The sequence below is a fragment of the Rutilus rutilus genome, assembly GCF_951802725.1.
Source record: "Rutilus rutilus genome assembly, chromosome: 8".
NCBI classification, from domain to species: Eukaryota; Metazoa; Chordata; class Actinopteri; order Cypriniformes; family Leuciscidae; genus Rutilus; species Rutilus rutilus.
This window is the reverse complement of record NC_140222.1, coordinates 7,908,675-7,929,001: the sequence shown is the minus strand read 5'-3', so window position 1 is coordinate 7,929,001 and position 20,327 is coordinate 7,908,675. Positions and strand designations below refer to the sequence as shown.

At 36.0% G+C, this 20,327-nt stretch overlaps 4 protein-coding genes across 6 annotated transcripts in view; 1 reads left to right on the top strand and 3 right to left on the bottom strand.

The window, feature by feature from the left end:
- Nucleotides 1–194: 194 nt before the first annotated feature.
- On the bottom strand, nucleotides 195–6,957 carry LOC311295049 (uncharacterized protein). Of its 2 annotated transcripts, none has more exons than XM_084416231.1 (6): nucleotides 6,657–6,957; nucleotides 1,564–1,695; nucleotides 1,333–1,422; nucleotides 885–940; nucleotides 505–590; nucleotides 195–388 (listed from the first exon to the last, which is right to left on the bottom strand). In XM_084416231.1, exons 1-5 carry the CDS (start codon nucleotides 6,883–6,885, stop codon nucleotides 522–524), a joined length of 576 nt encoding a protein of 191 aa, XP_084272357.1. In that variant the 5' UTR covers nucleotides 6,886–6,957; the 3' UTR covers nucleotides 195–388; nucleotides 505–521. The 2 variants fall into 2 exon arrangements, with proteins under 2 accessions (XP_084272357.1, XP_084272358.1); XM_084416232.1 differs by having other exon boundaries at nucleotides 1,564–1,680; nucleotides 6,657–6,951.
- A 626-nt stretch (nucleotides 6,958–7,583) lies between these two features.
- Nucleotides 7,584–9,191, bottom strand: tma7 (translation machinery associated 7 homolog). The gene is made up of 4 exons (XM_084416236.1): nucleotides 9,091–9,191; nucleotides 8,677–8,732; nucleotides 8,298–8,385; nucleotides 7,584–8,153 (listed from the first exon to the last, which is right to left on the bottom strand). The coding sequence occupies exons 1-4, from the start codon at nucleotides 9,104–9,106 to the stop codon at nucleotides 8,119–8,121; spliced, it is 195 nt and encodes a 64-aa protein (XP_084272362.1). The 5' UTR covers nucleotides 9,107–9,191; the 3' UTR covers nucleotides 7,584–8,118.
- Nucleotides 9,192–9,475: 284 nt separating this feature from the next.
- ccdc51 (coiled-coil domain containing 51) overlaps nucleotides 9,476–20,327 on the top strand; it is a 37,418-nt gene continuing 26,566 nt past the window's right edge. The window contains exon 1 of one of the 2 annotated variants that reach the window (XM_084416197.1): nucleotides 9,476–9,543. The gene's annotated coding sequence lies outside the window, so the exon portion shown is untranslated. The remainder of the gene's footprint in view (nucleotides 9,544–20,327) is intronic. The other variant, XM_084416199.1, reaches the window with a different exon arrangement.
- Nucleotides 11,387–20,327, bottom strand: part of LOC311295047 (uncharacterized protein) — a 31,875-nt gene continuing 22,934 nt past the window's right edge. Inside the window, exons 2-6 of the mRNA XM_084416229.1 lie at nucleotides 18,497–18,562; nucleotides 17,862–18,206; nucleotides 15,833–16,164; nucleotides 15,668–15,701; nucleotides 11,387–12,544 (exon numbers count right to left, since the gene is read on the bottom strand). Of these exons, the coding sequence (XP_084272355.1) occupies nucleotides 15,672–15,701; nucleotides 15,833–16,164; nucleotides 17,862–18,171 (672 nt within the window). The 5' untranslated portion in view covers nucleotides 18,172–18,206; nucleotides 18,497–18,562 and the 3' untranslated portion in view covers nucleotides 11,387–12,544; nucleotides 15,668–15,671. The remainder of the gene's footprint in view (nucleotides 12,545–15,667; nucleotides 15,702–15,832; nucleotides 16,165–17,861; nucleotides 18,207–18,496; nucleotides 18,563–20,327) is intronic.

The window sequence follows — 20,327 nt, the reverse complement described above, 5'->3', positions numbered from 1 at the left end:
TTCGGGTAATTAAAGATGTTCCATACATTTGGAGACATGAAAAGTGAGACTGTAGAGCTGAATATAAAGATGGATACGCTTCAACAAAAACTTTAGAAATGGAGTTGTTTACATGTGAATTTAAATTTGAAATGTTTGGATGTTGTACTGAGCTTTGAATAGGTTTCAAAAATCAAAGATATTAAAATCTGAAATTTAAATTTACAGTCATCACAAACTTTATTCCTTTATAACATTCTCTTTACATGAGAAATATAAAGTAACTAAAAAAATAATTCATCTGACATTGCTATTGTGGACCCAAATCATAAATTGATGGATTGAACAGAAAGCAAATAAACACTGAAACGCATTCATTTCTTCCCGGACTTCTTGATGCCACCTCCAGCTGTGGAACAAGGAACAACTCAAAAACTTTAAAGAAATATTTTCTACATTACATTAATAAACAAAAAACTTCATTTAAATAGGAAAGAATGATGGGTGGCTTTGTGTGTCTCTTACTTAAAGGTCCTTTTCCATCAGCCTTGGCTTTCAATTGTTCCATTGCTTTCTGATCCTCTTTCTGTATGTTTGAAAGCCATGTCCTCCTGTAGTTTGTAAATAAAACATTGAATGAGTGTGTGCAATTCAACAAGTCAAGAAAATGTACAAACAATAATTTCAAAATTGTCTAAATTTGACTGGTAAATGCATTAATTTATGCATTTAGCAGACACTTTTATCCAAAGCGACTTGCATTGCATTTCAGTGTACATTTACATTCTTACACATACATTTCTGTAGACTTTACTCTAAAGGCAGCTGATCTGTCCAGTTCACAAACCATAATCTCAGTGTTTATGTATAAACACTTCAACCGAAACCTCAATGTACAAACTTACATCATCCACATCTTTCGACTGCTTTTTAGGAGCCTTGAGGGGTTTCTTTTTACCTCCTGAACAGAGAATAAATCATTTTGATATTAGATACCATAATAACATGATCAAAACTAAAATCAAATTTTGAAAAATATTTAATATACATTGTAATAAGAAATATAAATGGATTTTTTTTTTATATAACAATAAAAGAAAGGACCAATATCAACTTTCTAATTATTAAAATGCAGTGAAATGTTGTAATACAGCTAAGGCAGATAGCATCGTGTACAAAAAATATATATTTTAAAAATATATCGACATGTTTACAATCTATAAAGACCCGGCATGATCGGGAAATATCGTTTTTATTACCTACGACGTTTTACACAATCAAACTGTCATGTTTAGGGTTTTTATGGAAACAGCATTTAAATGAATGACGGGCATAAAGCCATGTGTCTCTTACTTAAAGGTCCTTCTTCTGAACAGCCTTGGCTTTCAATCGCTCCATTGCTTTCTGTTTCTCTTTCGGTCTCTGTTTGAAGGCTATGTCCTTCTGTAGTTTGTAAATAAAACAAGGAATGGGTGCAATTCAACAAGTCATCAAATGTGCAAACCATCAAGCTTTGACTGGCAGGTAAACTTCTGATTACTCTAATTAATGTTTAATAAATAAAATGATCAATTCTGACCTTACCATCAGAATGTTGCTGCAGAAATTGAGACTCCTCGGACAGAGTTTTCCCCTCAGAAGCAAGATTTTCCTCAGAAGAGGGAGCGTTTTCCCCATCTTTTATTGCATTATTTCTGGTACCTAAAACACCAGAAGCTACAACATAATTTTCCTCAAAACGATCTTTCCTTCGCACTGGACAAAATACATTGATCTCTATGCGCAGGCTGCTAAGAAGGGACCATCTGCAAAGTGCAAACCCGAAGGAAAGCTCGTTTTGAGGAAGATTTAAATATTAAAACAATGTTATTTGTGTAGTAACAATATTCAGCTCACAAGATATTGAACGCGGAACTCCGCAAATATATATAAAACCAACTTTACCCAAGTTGAACATAGTCAAGTAAAAAAAAAATATATATATATAATTTTGCCAACCAGGGTAAACATAGTTTCAGGTTTGATATTTGCTGCGTATTCACCTAAACTGCTTTAGTGTACTTTTGTGTAGGCTACTGTACATACAAATGTTTTATGTAAAATTTACAGTAATTCACCAAAGGGATTTTGTTCATGTTCCAAAGGCTGTAGTGCTTTCCTAGTGACCACACTGACTTACTACAGGTGGAATTTTGACAATACCTCCTTTACTGTAAGTATTTTAATGTTCCAATGGTTATAGTATGTTCCTAGAAATCACTCTACTCAATTAACTTTGATAAATGTATTAGGTAAAAGTATTTATTAGAACTACTGTTCCTTGTACAGCACAATTCTTTCATTGATTAAAAAAATGCAGATATTTCAGGTTAATCATATTTTCAACGTTATAAATAAGCAACACCCTTATTGTAATGATTCAAGTTAAGTTTTTGTTATGAAGTCCTGAAGAAGTGGATTCTGGAACACACTGCTGCTTTAATGTATATCTAATGAGTGATTATAATCAAGGTATTAATCAATAGTTTTCCTTCTAAATATCAAATGAGTTGAATGACTTCTCTAGGCTTATGAGATTATGAGAGCACATTGCGGTTTGGCGACCAAACCCAGAGATGGCCTACCTCCAAGACCCATTATCGTATGTTTTCATCGATTACAGGAGAAGGAGCGAGCTTTGCGCTGGGCTAGACAACACGAGCTGCAGTACCGAGGTAAGACTCTCAGATTATATCCTGATCTAAGCGCGGCACTCTCCAAGAAACACGCTGCTTTCAAGAACATTAAAACAATGCTCTACCAGAAAGGGATCCGTTTCAGATTTCTCTACCCTGCCCGCTTGCGATTCACACACGACGGGGAAACCTTCACTTTTGATTCAGCACCTGAAGCCGAAGCCTTTTACGAACGACGGATCAACGCGGCCGTTGCTGCAGGGGAGTAATTTTTCTAACTACATATTTCTAACTGACTAGCGTGGCTTTGGGGGTGTGCACACGGCTACTTTTGTTGCATTTGTTTTGTTTTTTCTCAACTATGACGGTTCTTGACGGCCCATTATGCTCGGAAGACGGACTAGAAGACATTATATCATATAATAATAATAATTAATTCATTAAATTTATATAGCGCTTTTCTCTGCACTCAAAGCGCTTTACATGGAAGGGGGAATCTCCTCAACCACCACCAATGTGCAGCATCCACTTGGATGATGCGACGGCAGCCATATTGCGCCAGAACGCCCACCACACACCAGCTTACTGGTGGAGAGGAGACAGTGATGAAGCCAATCAGTATATGGGGATGATTAGGAGGCCATGATAGACAGAGGCCACTGGGCAAATTTGGCCAGGATGCCGGGGTTACACCCCTACTCTTTCGAAAGACATCCTGGGATTTTTAATGACCACAGTGAGTCAGGACCTCGGTTTTTTACGTCTCATCCGAAGGACGGTGCTCTTTGACAGTATAGTGTCCCCGTCACTATACTGGGGCATTAGGACCCACACAGACCACAGGGTGAGCACCCCCTGCTGGCCTCACTAACACCTCTTCCAGCAGCAACCTGGTTTTCTCAGGAGGTCTCCCATCCAGGTACTAACCAGGCTCAGCCCTGCTTAGCTTCAGTGGGCAACCAGTCTTGGGCTACAGGGTGACATGGCTGCTGGCTGGTGATCATAGGTACTAAACCTATGCGCGTGAACTCGACAATCGACTACTATGGACTTCGACCGAAAACAGGATGTAAATACAGGTATGTGCGCTGGCTGAATAAACATCATTTTTATTAACATCTTTCACATCTACTGCAGTCAGATTCATCCGCGTTCACTCCGAAGGAAATCACTCACATGTGCACTTGTAATGACACGTCAAGGATGTTAAGAGGCTAAAAGCAGGTTTAAAACTTGCCCCATTGAAGTCAACAGGGTGCAAATTTTAAAAAGAAGATAACACGGTGTAGGCAACACAGATTTTTTTTTTCACAGAAAAAATTAGCTCAATGTTAAAATTGACCGGAGTTCTCCTTTAAATCCAGATCATCAGCTCAACATATATCTCAAATTACAAATGATGCTGGGGATTTAACTATTGATCCCCTTACAATTAATAACACGTTTATGAACTTTTATTCTAGCCTTTATAAAGCAGAAACCCCTAAGGATCAGTCTAAATGTCCCCACTATTTCATTGGAGCATAAAAAAGACTTTGACCACCCCCTTCAGCTGCAAGAAATATCTGCGGCCATATCAGCGTTGCAAAGCGGCAAGACTCCGGGGCCCGATGGCTTTCCGATCGAATTTTATAAGAAGTTTTCTACTAAATTATCTCCACTCTTGCTTAATATGTTTGAATATTCTTTATCTCAGGGAACTTTACCCAAAGTCCCTTACTGAAGCACTGATTACACTTCTATTGAAGCCTGAGAAGGACCAAACACAATGTAGCTCATATCGACCAATTTCTTTGTTAAACGCAGACGTCAAAATTTTAGCCAAATTATTAGCTATCCGATTAGAGTCTCCCTTGGTCAGTATCATTTCAGCTAATCAGATTGGTTTTATAAAAGGTCGCCACATCTTCTCTAACGTTCGTCGTCTTTTGAATGTTCTTTACACCCTCCAATCCCAGGACACCCCTGAAATTGTAGTTTCACTAGACGCCGAAAAGACATTTGATCGGGTGGAATGGGATTACCTTTTTTTCGCTATGAATAAATTCGGTTTTGGCCCCAGATTTATAGAATGGATCCGTCTTCTGTATACTTCCCCAGTTGCTTCAGTGGTTACTAATAAATGGCGATCCAAAAATGTTTCTCTATCAAGGGGCACTCGGGATGCCCATTAAGCCCCCTTTTGTTTACAATTGCAATTGAACCACTCTCTTTGGTATTAAAATCCACACCTACTTTTCATGGTATAAATAGGTGGGGTGTTGAACATAAGCTCTCATTATACGCTGACGACTTGATTCTTTACATCTCAGACCCTTTATCATGCATCAATGATATTATCAAATTCTTGCACAATTTTGGGACCTTCTCAGGCTATAAACTGAATATCTCTAAAAGTGAATGCATGCCTGTTAACACACTTGCCAGGCATATGCCTGACTCTGCTTTCCCCTTTCGCTTGGCAAGATCTGGGTTTAAATATCTGGGCATTAAAATTGCACAAAAACTTTAATTTTACTCCTCTTTTGATTAAACTTAAATCTTATCTTCAAAAATGGAGGATTCTTCATCTAACCCTAGCCGGTAGGGTGAACGGTGTTAAAATGACAGTTCTCCCGAGATTCTTATATTTATTTCAATGCCTACCTATCTTCCTTTCCAAAGGTTTTTTCAACAGATTAGACAAACTTATTTCCAGTTTTTTATGGGATGGGAAAACTCCTAGGATTCGGAAAGAGTTTCTCCAGAAACATAGGAATGATGGGGGTTTAGCTCTTCCTAATTTCTTATATTATTATTGGGCAGTTCAAGTTCAAAAGATAATCTATTGGATGCACTCACATCAGGTACCACTGATTGGTGTGGAACAGAATCTAAATCCTGCACAGCAACCTCTTTACAAGCACTATTAACATCTAGCCTACCTATTAAAATAGCACAATATACATCAAATCCGGATGTTCATTCTACTCTTAAAATATGGATTCAGATACGCCAACATTTGCACTTAAGACAAGCACTTTTGCTTCAGAGCCCAATATGCACTAATCATGCATTCCTCCCTGCCAAACTAGACTCAGCATTTAAACAATGGCAAGATAAGGGCATTGCTCAATTTGGTGATCTTTATATTGATGGTCTTTTTGCTAGTTTTAATGATTTACGTTCCAAATTCAATCTTAATCAAGCTGACCTTTTTCGTTATTTTTCGTTATATTCTCCTTGAAGCTCCCCTCCATCTACAAGGTTTTATTTCAAGAATATACAAAATTGTCATGTCTTTAAAAAGTATAGGAACAGACAAAGTTAAAAGTGGATGGGAGTGTAGTGTGTAGTAAGTCAGTCTGGTCCGTAGGAAAGCACTACAGCCTTTGGAACACGAAAAAATACTTAGGGTGAATTACAGTAATTAAAAAAAAAAAACATATTTGTCAACTGTACGTACAGTAAGGGACTTTTTGTCAAAATCTCACCTGAAGTAAGTCAGACTGGTCACTAGGAACATGCTACAACCTTCAGATAGTAAAAGATCCCTTTGGTGAATTAATGTAATTTTATTCTAAAAATATTTACGTACATTATGTACAGTGAGGCAGGTTTCCTAAATACAATCATTATAATGCACTTTTTATTGTTGCTAAAGTACAATCAAACGCATTAGAACACATAATGTGAGAGATATTTGCTGGTACATCTGTCCTTTGCAAAAATGTAGTTGTCTGTTTGCACACAATGAAAAAATAAATAAAACTTTTTTAGACAGTCCCTATCTTGTTTACCACACACATTGGACATTCAGTGAACATTCGCAACTTTGTATGCCATTAAAACAATATTTGCCCATTTTGATCGATTGTGAAGAGTGTTGTAGTTCACCATCTTTGTCCTAAAGATCATGTAGCTGCTTTTATTTCGCAAAAAAAAATTGCTTTATTGCGCTTGTTATTGAGACAGTTTTTAAGCAAAAAAAGTGCGAATGTGCGAATATAAAACCAACTTTACCTAAGTCAGCTTGAGCCAGTCTGGCCATTCTCCTCCGACCTCTGGGATCAACCAGGCATTTTCTCCCACTGGATATTTTCTCTTTTTCGGAGCATTCTGTGTAAACCCTAGAGATTGCTGTGCGTGAGAATCCCAGTAAATCAGCAGTTTCTGACACACTCCGACCAGCCAGTCTGGCACCGACAACCATACCACGTTCAAAGTTACTTAAATCCCCGTTTTTGGCCATTTTCTTCTGCTCACCGTGTTCGTGCGCGCGCGCACACTCCCAGGCTCTGATTGGTTAAGAGGTAAGATCGACGTATCTACGTAATGCTAAGATCCTCGTGCGTCGTCATGTTTTGACGATCTTCGCCGAGTTTTGCCGAACTTACTCACAGCGTTACTGGATTCATGAGGCAAATTTGGATTATTTACCAAGGGAAACTAACAGAATGGACTCCTTTTTTAAGAAAACAGCCTAAGATGAAGGTCTATGTATCATCTTGGCTATTTTTAGCTCAGAGATAAGGTAATCAGAGCTGAAACGCAATGTTTCTCCTAGTTTGTTTCCAAAGATCAAATATGTATTTAGAGATTCATTCGGTAATCATTTCGGTTGTATTATGCCAACATACTAAACTACATAGCCATAATCTTAAAAAGAATGACATTTTTTGTTTAAAATATGTCTTGCTATGTTCATCAAACATGAACGATATTAAACAATCTACTTAGTCTAAATAATATACAATTTGAAAACGATGGATTTGTGTGTGAAAAGTAGAGATAAGCTCTTTAATAATTGACTTTCAATGTTTAATTAGGACTTTCAAATATAAAAGGACGGTCTTCTTAATGATGTAATCCCGGACCCAGTACCAGGTTTACAAACTTAATCACACTTAAAGACATGAGTTATTACTGTGCATTTAAATAAACAGAACGTTTTTAAATTTGAGGACTGGTTTAGTAAGTTACTAAAACAGATTTAATGTCTTCACAGGCACTGAAAGTGAGTGACCACTATCCAGTAGAGGTGGAACTGAAGAATAAACATAAGACACACAATTCATCAGCAAAATGACTAAAACTACATAATGAAAAGAAACAATAACAAAAGACATTTGTGTTTCGGGTAATTAAAGATGTTCCATACATTTGGAGACATGAAAAGTGAGACTGTAGAGCTGAATATAAAGATGGATACGCTTCAACAAAAACTTTAGAAATGGAGTTGTTTACATGTGAATTTAAACTTGAAATGTTTGGATGTTGTACTGAGCTTTGAATAGGTTTCAAAAATCAAAGACATTAAAATCTGAAATTTTAATTTACAGTCATCACAAACTTTATTCCTTTTAACATTTTCTTTACATCAGATATATAAAGTAACTAAAAAAAAATCATTTGACATTGCTATTGTGGACCCAAATCATAAGTTGATGGATTGAACAGCAAGCAAATAAACACTGAAACACATTCATTTCTTCCCGGACTTCTTGATGCCACCTCCAGCTGTGGAAAGACATCAAAGGAGAAACTTTGTTGAGAAAAGGAACAACTCAAAAAACTTTACAGATATATTTCAACATTACATTAATAAACAAAAAACTTCATTTAAATAGGAAAGAATGATGGGTGGCTTTATGCGTCTCTTACTTAAAGGTCCTTTTCCAGCAGCCTTGGCTTTCAATTGTTCCATTGCTTTCTGATCCTCTTTCTGTTTCTGTTTGAAAGCCATGTCCTCCTGTAGTTTGTAAATAAAACATAGAATGAGTGTGTGCAATTCAACAAGTCAAGAAAATGTACAAACCATCATTTCAACATTTTCAAAATTTGACTGGTAAATACATTAATTTATGCATTTGGCAGACGCATTTATCCATTGCATTCCTTGCATTTGAAGGTACATGTACATTCTTACACATACATTTCTGTAGACTTTACTCTAAAGGCAGCTGATCTGTCCAGTTCACAAACCATAATCTCAGTGTTTATGTATAAACACTTCAACCACAACCTCAATGTACGAACTTACATCATCCACATCTTTCGACTGCTTTTTAGGAGCCTTGAGGGGTTTCTTTTTACCTCCTGCACAGAGAATAAATCATTTTGATATTAGATACCATAATAACATGATCAAAACTAAACTCAAATTTTGAAAAATATTAAATATACATTGTAATAAGAAATATAAATGGATTTTTTTTTAGTATAACAATAATAGAAAGGACCAATATTAACTTTCAAATGATTAAAATGCAGTGAAATGTTGTAATACAGCTAACGCAGATAGCATCGTGTACAAAAAAGATATATTTTAAAAATATATCGACATGTTTACAATCTATAAAGACCCGGCATGATCGGAAAATAGCGTTTGTATTACCTACAGCGTTTTACACAATAAAACTGTCATGTTAAGTGTTTTTATTTTGATTAATATTACCTTCTCTTCCAGACATGTTGCTCAGATTAGTTAGCTAATGCGTTTTTCCGCGCCGTCAGGACCCTAGCTGTTACCCGGATGTAGTCCGCCCGTCTTGTGCCTGAGAGAGATTCAATTCGTCGTATCGATTCGTTAGGTTGGTTCGTGTAACTGAACTGGTTCAAAACCTGTTTTGATTCGTTTGAGTCGTAGTGTTCCCAAAAGATCAGATTTTGCGTTGTTTATGATCCCAACCGATCCCAACATGTCAGCCAAGCCTCACCGTTGTGTCGCCAAGCGAACTTCTTATAAAGTTTTTTTTTTAAAGGCTTGATAATGCAATCGAGTGACTTACAAATGCTTTGAGAATCGGTTCAACTGGATCATTAACACATGAATCTGTTCAAAAGAACCCCAGCTACTGCCTGAAAGAAATCCGCTCATGCTACAATGACATTTCAGGAAATTTGACAGGTATATTTTATGGACTATACAGTACAGTCTTCTGTAAACATGAGAAAATAGGGGCCCGAGAAGAAACTTGACAAAACGGAGAATCGCTGGTGCGTTTTGTTGGTTTAATCCTGAAATTAATTCAGTTTGAACTGTAGACATTATTTACCGACACTATTCATTCATCAGCTCGGAAAAGTAAATAATGTTTTTTTTTTTTTTTTTTACAGTCTATGTGTGTGACGTGTTGAAGGTGTTTACTGAAATATAATAAACTTATTTTTGATCAGTTAGTTGCAAAGGCATTTTTTTTTTTTAGTTTATGTTTAAGTACTAAAACTGTAGCCTATGCATATACAAAAAATAAATAAATAAATAAATAAAAATACTAGGCATATATTTAAAAGTATATATGGAAATGACAAAATAAAAGAAACTTTAAAATAAAATGAACACAGAAAAAATAAATATAATTTACAAAAATGAGAAACAACTATAAGAGTATATTAATGATGTAAAACAAGACTAGCACAATCTTTTCACTGAAAATATAAATTGCTTAAATAATGATAATTCATAACAATGAAATAGTTTATTTAAAATGTTGCATTTATTCACATTCTGTGATTAAAAGCATAAGTAAAAATGATACACTTACAGCACAAACATGTGAGAAACATATAGGCGGTGGGCCGGATCTCGAAATTACGAATTTAATACTTACCTCACAGCTGTGTACGTTTTTTTTTTTTTTTTTTTTTTGCTGAGGTCATGTAATAAAATCGTATAAGTACTACAGACATTGTTTCCAACTTTGTTGTATGCACATTTGACGCAAAATGTCCTTACAAACACTTACTTTTTTAAACCGGCAAATAAGCAGGAGTACTAATCATAACGTTAGAAAACCTCCCGTTTCCTTGACAACCAATGTAAATAATGAACACAGATTCTACACATGATTCTACAGCGGAGGCAAAGTAATCTTTGTCAGTGACCTGGAAGCTGCGTTCTTGAAATTAAAATTTTGCTTTAATCATTAAAAAAGTAATTTTAGTAATGTAGTTCAGTAATACTGAGGTAAAAATTAGGTGTTTTATCCGTTTAGCTTTAAATGTAAATCTTTATTATGAGTCCTAATCATAAATAGTGCATGTTCACAATAACAGTTTAAAATAAATAAAATAATGATTTAAACTATTATGTTTTACTTCTGATATAAACATTTAGATTAAATATGCCATTCTCATTAATGGTGTTAAGCACTTTAACTACATGAAATAATTACTGAGAAGTTACAACATTTTTATATTCAATAAATATAAATATTTGTTGTGGATGCAATGCGTTTGAACACTTTTCCTCTGGCATGCTGTGTTTTAATGTTTTAACTAATTGCTTATTATGATAATAGCAGATTGTCTGAGAAAATGGTTTCGTGCAAATAATGCACAAGGTCTATCTGTTTCCATTAAAAATATAAATCAATTAAAAATACTATTTGGCCAGTGGAAAAGATTGAGAAAAACTTTCTCTGAAATGTATTTTACACTATTTGATTTATTCATTCAAAAACAAGGCAAGAATAGGCTACTAAATTATTTTTATCAATGAAATGTAACGGCACATCCGTATGTCATATTTTCCTAATGTCTGGTACCGTTAAACATGTTTTCACGTGAATGAATAATCATATGCAAATGATATGCAGATGAGGATATGCATAGTAAAACTGGGCGTTGTAAACTCCAAACACAGGTGCTGGTCATAAAATTCGAATATCATCAAAAAGTTTATTTATTTCAAGAATTCAACTTAACAGGTGAAACTAATATATTATATAGACTCAATACATGCAAAGTGAGATATTTCAAGCCTTTATTTGTTATAATTTTGATGATTATGGCTTACAGCTTATGAAACCCATGAAATCAAAATCCCAGAAAATTAGAATATTACATGAAATCACACAGTAATTACACAGTGATACCATGGTCATTGAACCAGGTTTTGGTTCTTTTGGCAGTGTGGGCAGGTGCAAATCCTGCTGGAAAATGAAGTCAGCATGAAGTGCTCTGGAAATGTCCTGGTAGACGGCTGTGTTGACTCTGGATTTAATAAAGCACAGTGGACCAAAGTCCTCTTTTCTGATGAGAGCAAATTTTGCATCTCATTTGGAAACCAAGGTCCCAGAGTCTGGAGGAAGAATGGAAAGGCACACAATCCAAGATGCTTGAAGTCCAGTGTGAAGTTTCCACAGTCTGTGTCGGTCATCGGCTGGTGTTGGTCCACTGTGCTGTCCACTCAACGCAGCCGTCTACCAGGACATTTCCAGAGCACTTCATGCTTCCTTCAGCAGACAAGCTTTATTAAAACTAAACAGTTTGAAGGTCTAGTCTGAGTTTAGTGGTTGTAGCTTGAATAGTTTAGTGGTTGTAGCTTGGATAGTTTAGTGGTTGTAGCTTGAATAGTTTAGTGGTTGTAGCTTGGATAGTTTAGTGGTTGTAGCTTGAATAGTTTAGGAGTTACGTGGAGAAATTAGTCTAAGATGAATAAATATAATAATCTTAAGTACGATCAGTAAGTTGGCTTTTCCAAGCCAACTTAAAGATGTTGACTGTGCCGAGAGTTCATTTCGGTTTATCTTAAAGGTTTAAGTTGTCATTGAGTGTTAAATGTTGATTTGAGTGTTTCCATCTTCCTAAATATCACAAAGCATTTGTTCTATGAATGTATCAAGATAATAAGTTGGTTATTGTTGAATTGAATAATAATGAAGTAACTACAGTGAATAAGCGCCGCCGAGTGTTTCCATTATAATGAGTCTCTATCAGAATCTTCACTTCAGAAACACTGAACTCCTTCTCAACCTTCAACAAACACCTAATCCATTATCTCAAGTATTTCAGGTTAAAGCTGAAATGCTGAAGTGTGTTTTTGCTGATTCTCCTCAATGGGAATAATGTTGCAGATTCACAATGATCCTGTTGGGATTCTCTCGGATCACGGGATCTTTCTCCGTCTGGAAACAATAAATTGCAGATTGTTAGAGAGAGAGAAATGAACAGCAGTAACTGTCACAGAAACTCATGAGATCAGCAAATCTTCCATCAACCAGTGAATAATATTCAGTCTGGAATGTTTATTTCAGGATCATTTTGATGGAAACGCCATTCATTCATGGGAAAGTTTACAGCAGAAGAGCAGAAATGCTTTAATACAGTATATTCAAATATTGAAGTATTTGAGAGCGTATGGAGATCGACTCGATTACAGCAATTATTTCATGAAAGAAGGCGGAGCTAAAGAGATCTTGTGTCACTAGTTTCGACTCCCTGATTGGTGGAATATTTTCAGTACTGCATCATGGGTAATGTAGTTTTACCTTAAATTTCACAGTTAAACATGATTATTTTGTAAATAAGTTGAAATGTTCTTTTGATCGATAAATACTGTAAAGTATAATTAAGTATTCAAAGTATACTTGGCTTGTAGTTGTGTTAACTCTTTTAATCGAGTAGCCCATTAAATATACTTTTTTTAACATAGTTTTTCATATATAGTCTAATGAAACTTACTGTTGGAGCTATTTTTCACTTTGTTTATTTTAGGCTTAAGTTACAGTCTAATTTATTTCTTTTCTTGCTAAAAGTAAACTTGCTTTATTTTGCATTTATGCTTATTTTCTTGTTTATTTACATTGTCGTTTATTGGTCACGTGGTGCTATGTTAATTTGCATAAATAGGTCAAGGTGGGAGGAACCAGGTGGGCTGCGAGGGCATATGGTTTTTTACCACAGCGTGAGAGAGGCAGCAGGAAATGTCTGTGAGCTTGCTTATATGTGTAAATAAGCCTCCTCGAACTCATCTTTTGCGATGGACATTAGTTTATTTTGGTACCTCTAACCATGCGTAAAGCCTAACCCATGACGTAGCCTCAGTGGCCATTTGAGAAGTTTGGTATTATTAGTTTTGTTTAAGTTTATGGACAAATAGCCACTACACTTACATTGTTTGAATATTGATAAGAATATTGATATAAAACAGATATGTGTCTAATTTTGCGTATCTGAATTTGTGTGTAGGCTAGTCCACTAATGTATAGGAATTAACTCTAATTCTACTTTTCCCACCATTGGCTGAATTTTCCAGCTATCCATGTTTTCACTGTTATATGGTAGGGGGCGCTATGACACATCTAGTGCATATGCATAATCTCCGGGTTAAAACACAGGAGAAGAAGCTGAAACAAGTGATAGAAGATTACTCACTCAAATGTAAAATAACGTGATCAAACATTAAACAGCTTGTAAATCAAAACTGCTTAAAGGGTTAGTTCACCCAAAAATGAAAATTCCGTCAGTAATTACTCACCCTCATGTTGTTCCAGACCTTAGTTCATCTTCGGAACACAAATTAAGATATATTTGATGAAATCTGTGCTGTCTCACTCCTCCATAGGCTTCTATAGACATTATAGCTTGCTGGCCCAGAAAAGTTATTAAAGACATCATTGATATAGTCCAAGTGACTACAGTGGCTCAATCTTAAGTTTATAAAGCGACGAGAATACTTTGTGTGCAAAAAAAAACTAAAATAACGACTACTATATTCCACTATTCACTTCCTTCTCTCTGGGCCTCGAGTGAGATCACGTAGTGTAATAGCGCAGCGCTTCGGTGTTGTACGTCACACGCATCACACATGACCAGCGTCGGCCAATAGTGAGCCTACGTGTGACGTACAACACAGACGCGCTTCGCTAAAACACTACATGAACTGACTCGAGGCCCAGAGAGAAGGAAATGAATAGTGGAATAAAGTGGGTTTTTTTTTTTTTGCACAAAAAGTATTCTCGTCGCTTTATAAACTTATGATTGAGCCACTGTAGTGACTTGGACTATATTAATGATGTCTTTAATACATTTTCTGGGCCAGCAAGTTATAATACCTTAGAAGCCTATGGAGGAGTGATCCAGCTCTCAGATTTAATAAAAAATATCTTCATTTGTGTTCCGAAGATGAACGAAAGACTTACATGGTTGGAACAACATGAGGGTGAGTAATTACTGACAGAATTTTCATTTTTGGGTCAACTAACCCTTTAATGTTACCAAATGAAATTTGGGGCTGTTGGACTTGATCTGCTCCACCTGTGTTTTGATCATCGCTCTGAATCTGATCAAGAATCTCAACTTTTGTTTAAAATGTTGCCTTTATGAAACTTACCGACTTTCAAGTGTTGATAAAAAAGGATGCATGAAGCTAATAAAATATTTTTGAAATTAGTTAAAGTACAGTTAAAGGTATTTTTCAAGTATAAAAATAACATCTTGAACATAGTAGTATAGGGGCAAGTGCAAAAATAATATATAAATAGTAAACTATAGGTATGATGTTATGTCCACTTAAAGAAAACTTACAAGTATACTTGCAGTATAAACTACTAAACTAGTAGTTTACTGAGAGTACACTTCAGTGTGTACTTTCATCAACTAAAAAAATGTGCTACTTGTATTAAAATAGTAAACTACTAGCATACTTATAAGTTCACTTGTAGTACAGATGCATTACAAATGAGAAACCTAGATGTGTACTTAAAGTTTACTACTCTTACACTTATAGTACACTTACACGTATACTTTTATATACTAAAAGTGGGCCAATTTAGTCCCAAACAGTATAGAAATGGTACACTTACAAGTTTACTACAAGTACACATTGATATTGGTATACTTAAAAATATACGTGAACATTACTTAAGTATACTTCATAAAATTAACTTGAAGTGATTGCAATACAATATTGTCACTCTCTATAGTAACGCTCTCCCACATATTACGCTATTGTAACTGCGCTTATTTCCGTCATTGGTATAAGTAACAGTGGGTGGTCATAAGAAATGTGCAGTTTTCTACCATCTTGCTAATGTTTCTTTATTCATTCGGCAGTCTTGCAGCTTGAACCACTGCAGGAAATCCACCCTTACAATCTCATAAGATTTCTACAAACACATAGTGAAGTATTTTACCTCATCCTTGTTTTTCTCCTGGTCTCCTATGAAATAATGTAATAATCACACACACACTTTACATAATAAAGACAATATTTTTCTCTCACTATAATATCTGTACGTAATACTTGCCTTTCTAAAGCTCCCCCAGTAACTGAAGACGAATCTGAAACACGAGAGTCTTTGTTCACACAGGTTTCCTTTAAATTGTCACTCATATCATGTTAAACAGCACTTGTTATGAAATAAAACTTAAAATGATGTATTCTAAAATTCTAATGACTAAATGATACTCACCCATGCAGTGTCAGAAACACCGAAGCATCGAATGATCCTGAATCTGCAGATGTTGATCAGTAGTTTATAATGTCCAGTGTCTGTGTCTCTGGTGTTTGTGATGGTCAGAGATCCAGTCTGATGATCCAGCTTCAGTCTGTCTCTGAATCTCTCTTCACACTGATCATCTGTACAGATCTGACTCTGATTTCCAGTGATTTCAGCGATGGGAATGTCTTTAAAATACCATTTCATCAAATCACTTGAGTTTCTTATACCAGGATCTAAAGTGACAGATTCTCCCTCTTTCACTGACTTTCTCTTCATTTGATCTCGTTCAGCAGCAGAAACACCTGAAACACAAACCAACAGATGCTGGAGGATCTTTAGAGGAAAAAACTCCACATGTGTGAAAATAGTTGTGCGTTTTCAATTCCTGGATCTTGACAAATTCAGTAGAAACAAAATGAACTGCAAAATTGCTAAATATCAAGCTAATCGTGGATGTTTTTATTCGTATAGATTTACTGTTTATATGTCAACTCTGCTGGATTGTTTTATTTCTTTACAGACCCGCACATATATTACACACATACATGTTTATGCATTGCATTACTACATTGAAATATACATTTCTATATTATAATATTCCAAAATAAGCACAATATACATCTAAAATATTTATAATGATTTGCAAACACTTCTGATCATTATATGAGATAAACTGACAAACTACAAGATTTTTACACATTTACTATTTCTTTGCACTTTGTTGTGAACTAAAAAACAACGAGTATGAAATAATAAATGCATTTAAACAGATGGAAAGAACTGGAATGAACAGAACAAAACTAAGGCTACGTTTACACGGAAACGATCTGAAGAGAAAACGCAAAAGTGATCACTTTTTATTCTGCGTTTAGACTAGCGTTATGGGGGGGAAATCTGCCTGCATATGGTGACGCAAAAGTGTGTGAAATTCAATGCAGTATGCACTCCAGGCGGCTAGGTGGCAATGTGAAGCACTGATCGGTGCCTTCACTGTCTAGCAGACTTTTGCCAGGGGGGAAGGAAGTCGACCGGAAGTTGAAGTCGGCCGCGTGCCGCCATCTTGTAGCAGAACTTCACCTGCAGTTAGCATCCCATTGACTCCCATTCATTTTGGCGTCACTTTGACAGCGAATAACTTTACATCTGAGGCGTTTAAAGACTCCATGTGTCCATTATTTATTTCTAAAGAAACACGACAATGTATAAAATGCTCCATTACCTTGTAGCTTATGTTATGGCCCCGTAGAAGCAGTTTTTGTAAAAGTAGGCTAACGATTGCGTCATAGCCACGCGACTCTCTGTCGCACAGTAGAGAGATTACCGTATAGACAGGAGGAGAAGCTCGCGGGCAATCGGGAGGACGTGGAGGCAAAATGACAAAGTAATTAATCAGAATACCTAGCAAAAGTTGCTCCTGCTCCAAGCTCATGGACAGCTCCTACTCACACTCTCCGTCTCTGCAAGATTCGGAAGGGAATGATTCAGATTTCTCTTGGCACAGCTACTAGAAGACAGACGGGTTGCTCACGTGGTCCGTGTAAAGCTTTGCTCGGTTTGAGTCTGCGCGTCAGGAAAGGAAGTGCTAAGAAATCGCTAAAAATGGGCTTCACTTGTCTCAATTGAGTTCCAATGGGGTCGCTGTGTCCATTTCTTTTACTGTCTATGACTTTTGCGGTTTTACCGTTTAGACGGAAACACGACGGTGGAGCGTTTTTAAGATTTCCACTCTGGAGGGTGGTTTCATTTTTTTGCGTTTTTAAGCCCCAAAAACGCCGTCGCCGTCTAAACGAAAGGCACATCTGATAAAATATTTTTACATTTTCACCCGCGAGCGTTCTCGTGTAAACAGGGCCTAACTGTTAAAAACTAATGGATCGTCAGTGGAAAAACCTAAACAGTTGAAAGTAATTCAGTTCAGTTTAATGATGCAGATCAAGAGAAAAAGCTCTGAATGTCACTGATATAATAAACATGACATGATTTAAACATAATGACTCACCATGAACAGAAACACTGAAGTTCTTTCCACTGTCGCTGCCGTTGATGATCACTAGTGTATATTCTCCAGAGTGTCTGTTTCTGATGTTCATGATGGTCAGAGATCCAGTCTGATTATCCAGCTTCAGTCTGCCTCTGAATCTCTCAGTAACTTTATTAACTTTATTACCTTCATTACACTGAACATCTGTACAGATAACACTGAGATTTCCAGTGATTACAGCGATGTTAGTGTTATTAAAATACCATTTAATCTTCTCTTGTTGGTTTGTTTTAACACCAGTGCATATAGTGACTGAATCTTCCTCCATCACTGTCACTCTGTCTGTATCAACACGAGACACACCTGAAGAAGAAATGCACAGAAAATGATGTAATGTCTATGACAGACATACAAAATAATAAAAGAGGAAGTGCCGGCTATAAAAATGTTTCTCTTCAGATCAAACAAGCAGCGTAAAAACACAAATAACACACACGCACAATGCCACAAAAACAGTAACTATAGTATACAGGATAAATGAGTCAAACGTTCTTAGCGGTAACATAGTACATGCTACTTTGAGCTAGATACTCACAGCTTTTAAATATGTTTGCAAGCATCACACAGTGAAATGGCCTTTGTCTGATACTTACTACAATAAGCATTCTCTGCTCCTAAAAGTCCAATACAAGACTGAGGCTCCAGATCAATAGAATGCGCTTCAGAAAGAAAATGAAATATACATTACCAAAATGACTGAATTTTACTACATGACCATAAAGAATAAAACAGGGTGACATTTTACAATTATTATAGAGTGGATAAATCGTGGGATACATTTATTAAGGTCTGAACTGAACATGTATACGTTTCTCAAGCTCTCATCCCACGTGTTTTCATGAATATTAAAACTAATTTCCTCTTCTCAGTCATGTTTTATTTTCTCTGTGTTTTTGTCAACCTTTTCTAGCAGTAATAATGTGTACAATTTTGACACACTACCACTCGTGGGATGTACATTATCAATTCTCTCTGAGGTTGGACTCAAATTCAAAACATCAAAGTCTGGAATGTGCTTTCCTACAAAGTCTATCTCGCAAATAACGGAAAAAAATGTGGAGAAACAAGAGCAGAGTTTTGTTTTAGCTGTTCAAAAGAGCTACATATATAAACATCCGGAACTGTTTCCATGTGTTTCCGTTCCAAAAGCATGATTACTACAAATTGGAGTATCCACATATATATCAGGAATTTTCAAATAGCCTAAGCTATAGGCTACCTTAATTTGTTTCCACACTTCAATTAAGTTAAAAATAAATAACTATGTTTCCGTTGATACTTTAAAGATAAAGAAGTCTTATTACAAGAAGCTTTTTCACTTACTAACCATTCTGGCTTATCACCTAACTCCACTGAACCCAACTTTCTCCAGCATGCTGAAGTATTTAAGTTAGCTAATAATATAATATTAAATAATAATATTTAAAATCGAGAAGCCCAAATCCTCCTAATCCTTACGTTTATTTAGATGTTTCTTGTTAATCCTAGATGTCTTGATGGCTCAAATGAAGCTGGTTATAACAGATTATAGCTGTTTAAAATGATAAAGGGGGATAAAGAAAGGAGTACAGTGAAATACAAACAAAAAACTAATAAAAAAAACTAAATTTTTTATAGCGTTTACCCTGCCTTCCAGTGTTAAGACATGACACTCAAAGTTTGGTTAATTTGATTCGCATTGACATAACTTGACAAATTTCCTACAAAAAAATGTTAATTAATAAAGTGTAGGCCTTTTTTTATTATATATTACACTTTTATAGTTCCTCTTATTTTTTTTACTTGAAACTAATAAAATGTTTGTTAACTGTCTTGTTGATCTTTGTTCAGTAAAGAATTTTTTTTTCATATTAAACTGTTATTCCCTTAACTAAGACGAGTTGATACATATCTCTCTCGTCTCAGTGCGTGCACTCAATCGCTCTGGCGCGGCGACACTTTGATAGCACTTAGCTTAGCCCAGTTCATTCATTAGGACCCAAACAGAGATGAAGTTAGAAGCGACCAAACACCTCCCCGTTTTCCCTATTTAAATACAGTTACACGGGTAGTTACACGACCAAGTTAGCCTGACTACGTCAGACTTGGTACTTCCGCTTAATTTCAGTTCGCTTCTGTACTCAGTCTGAGATAGCAACCTTTTCTCCCCGTTTTCCTCCGGCCTCAAAACAGCCGGCCAATCAACGAACAGAGGGCGGGCTGAGAGCCATGACGTAGACGCTGATTGTACCGTGGATGCGTAGATTTACTTCTCATAATCTGCAAAAGTCGTTCACAGCCATGTTCACTCCGGTATTTCGCTCGATGGTTTTGTTTCGCATCATACATGTGTTTACAGTGGAAGTTAGATGCGGCTGAGCCTGCGCATAACACACGTCATCACCAAAGGTTATGTGATTGGCTTACGGGTAACCAATGATTTTA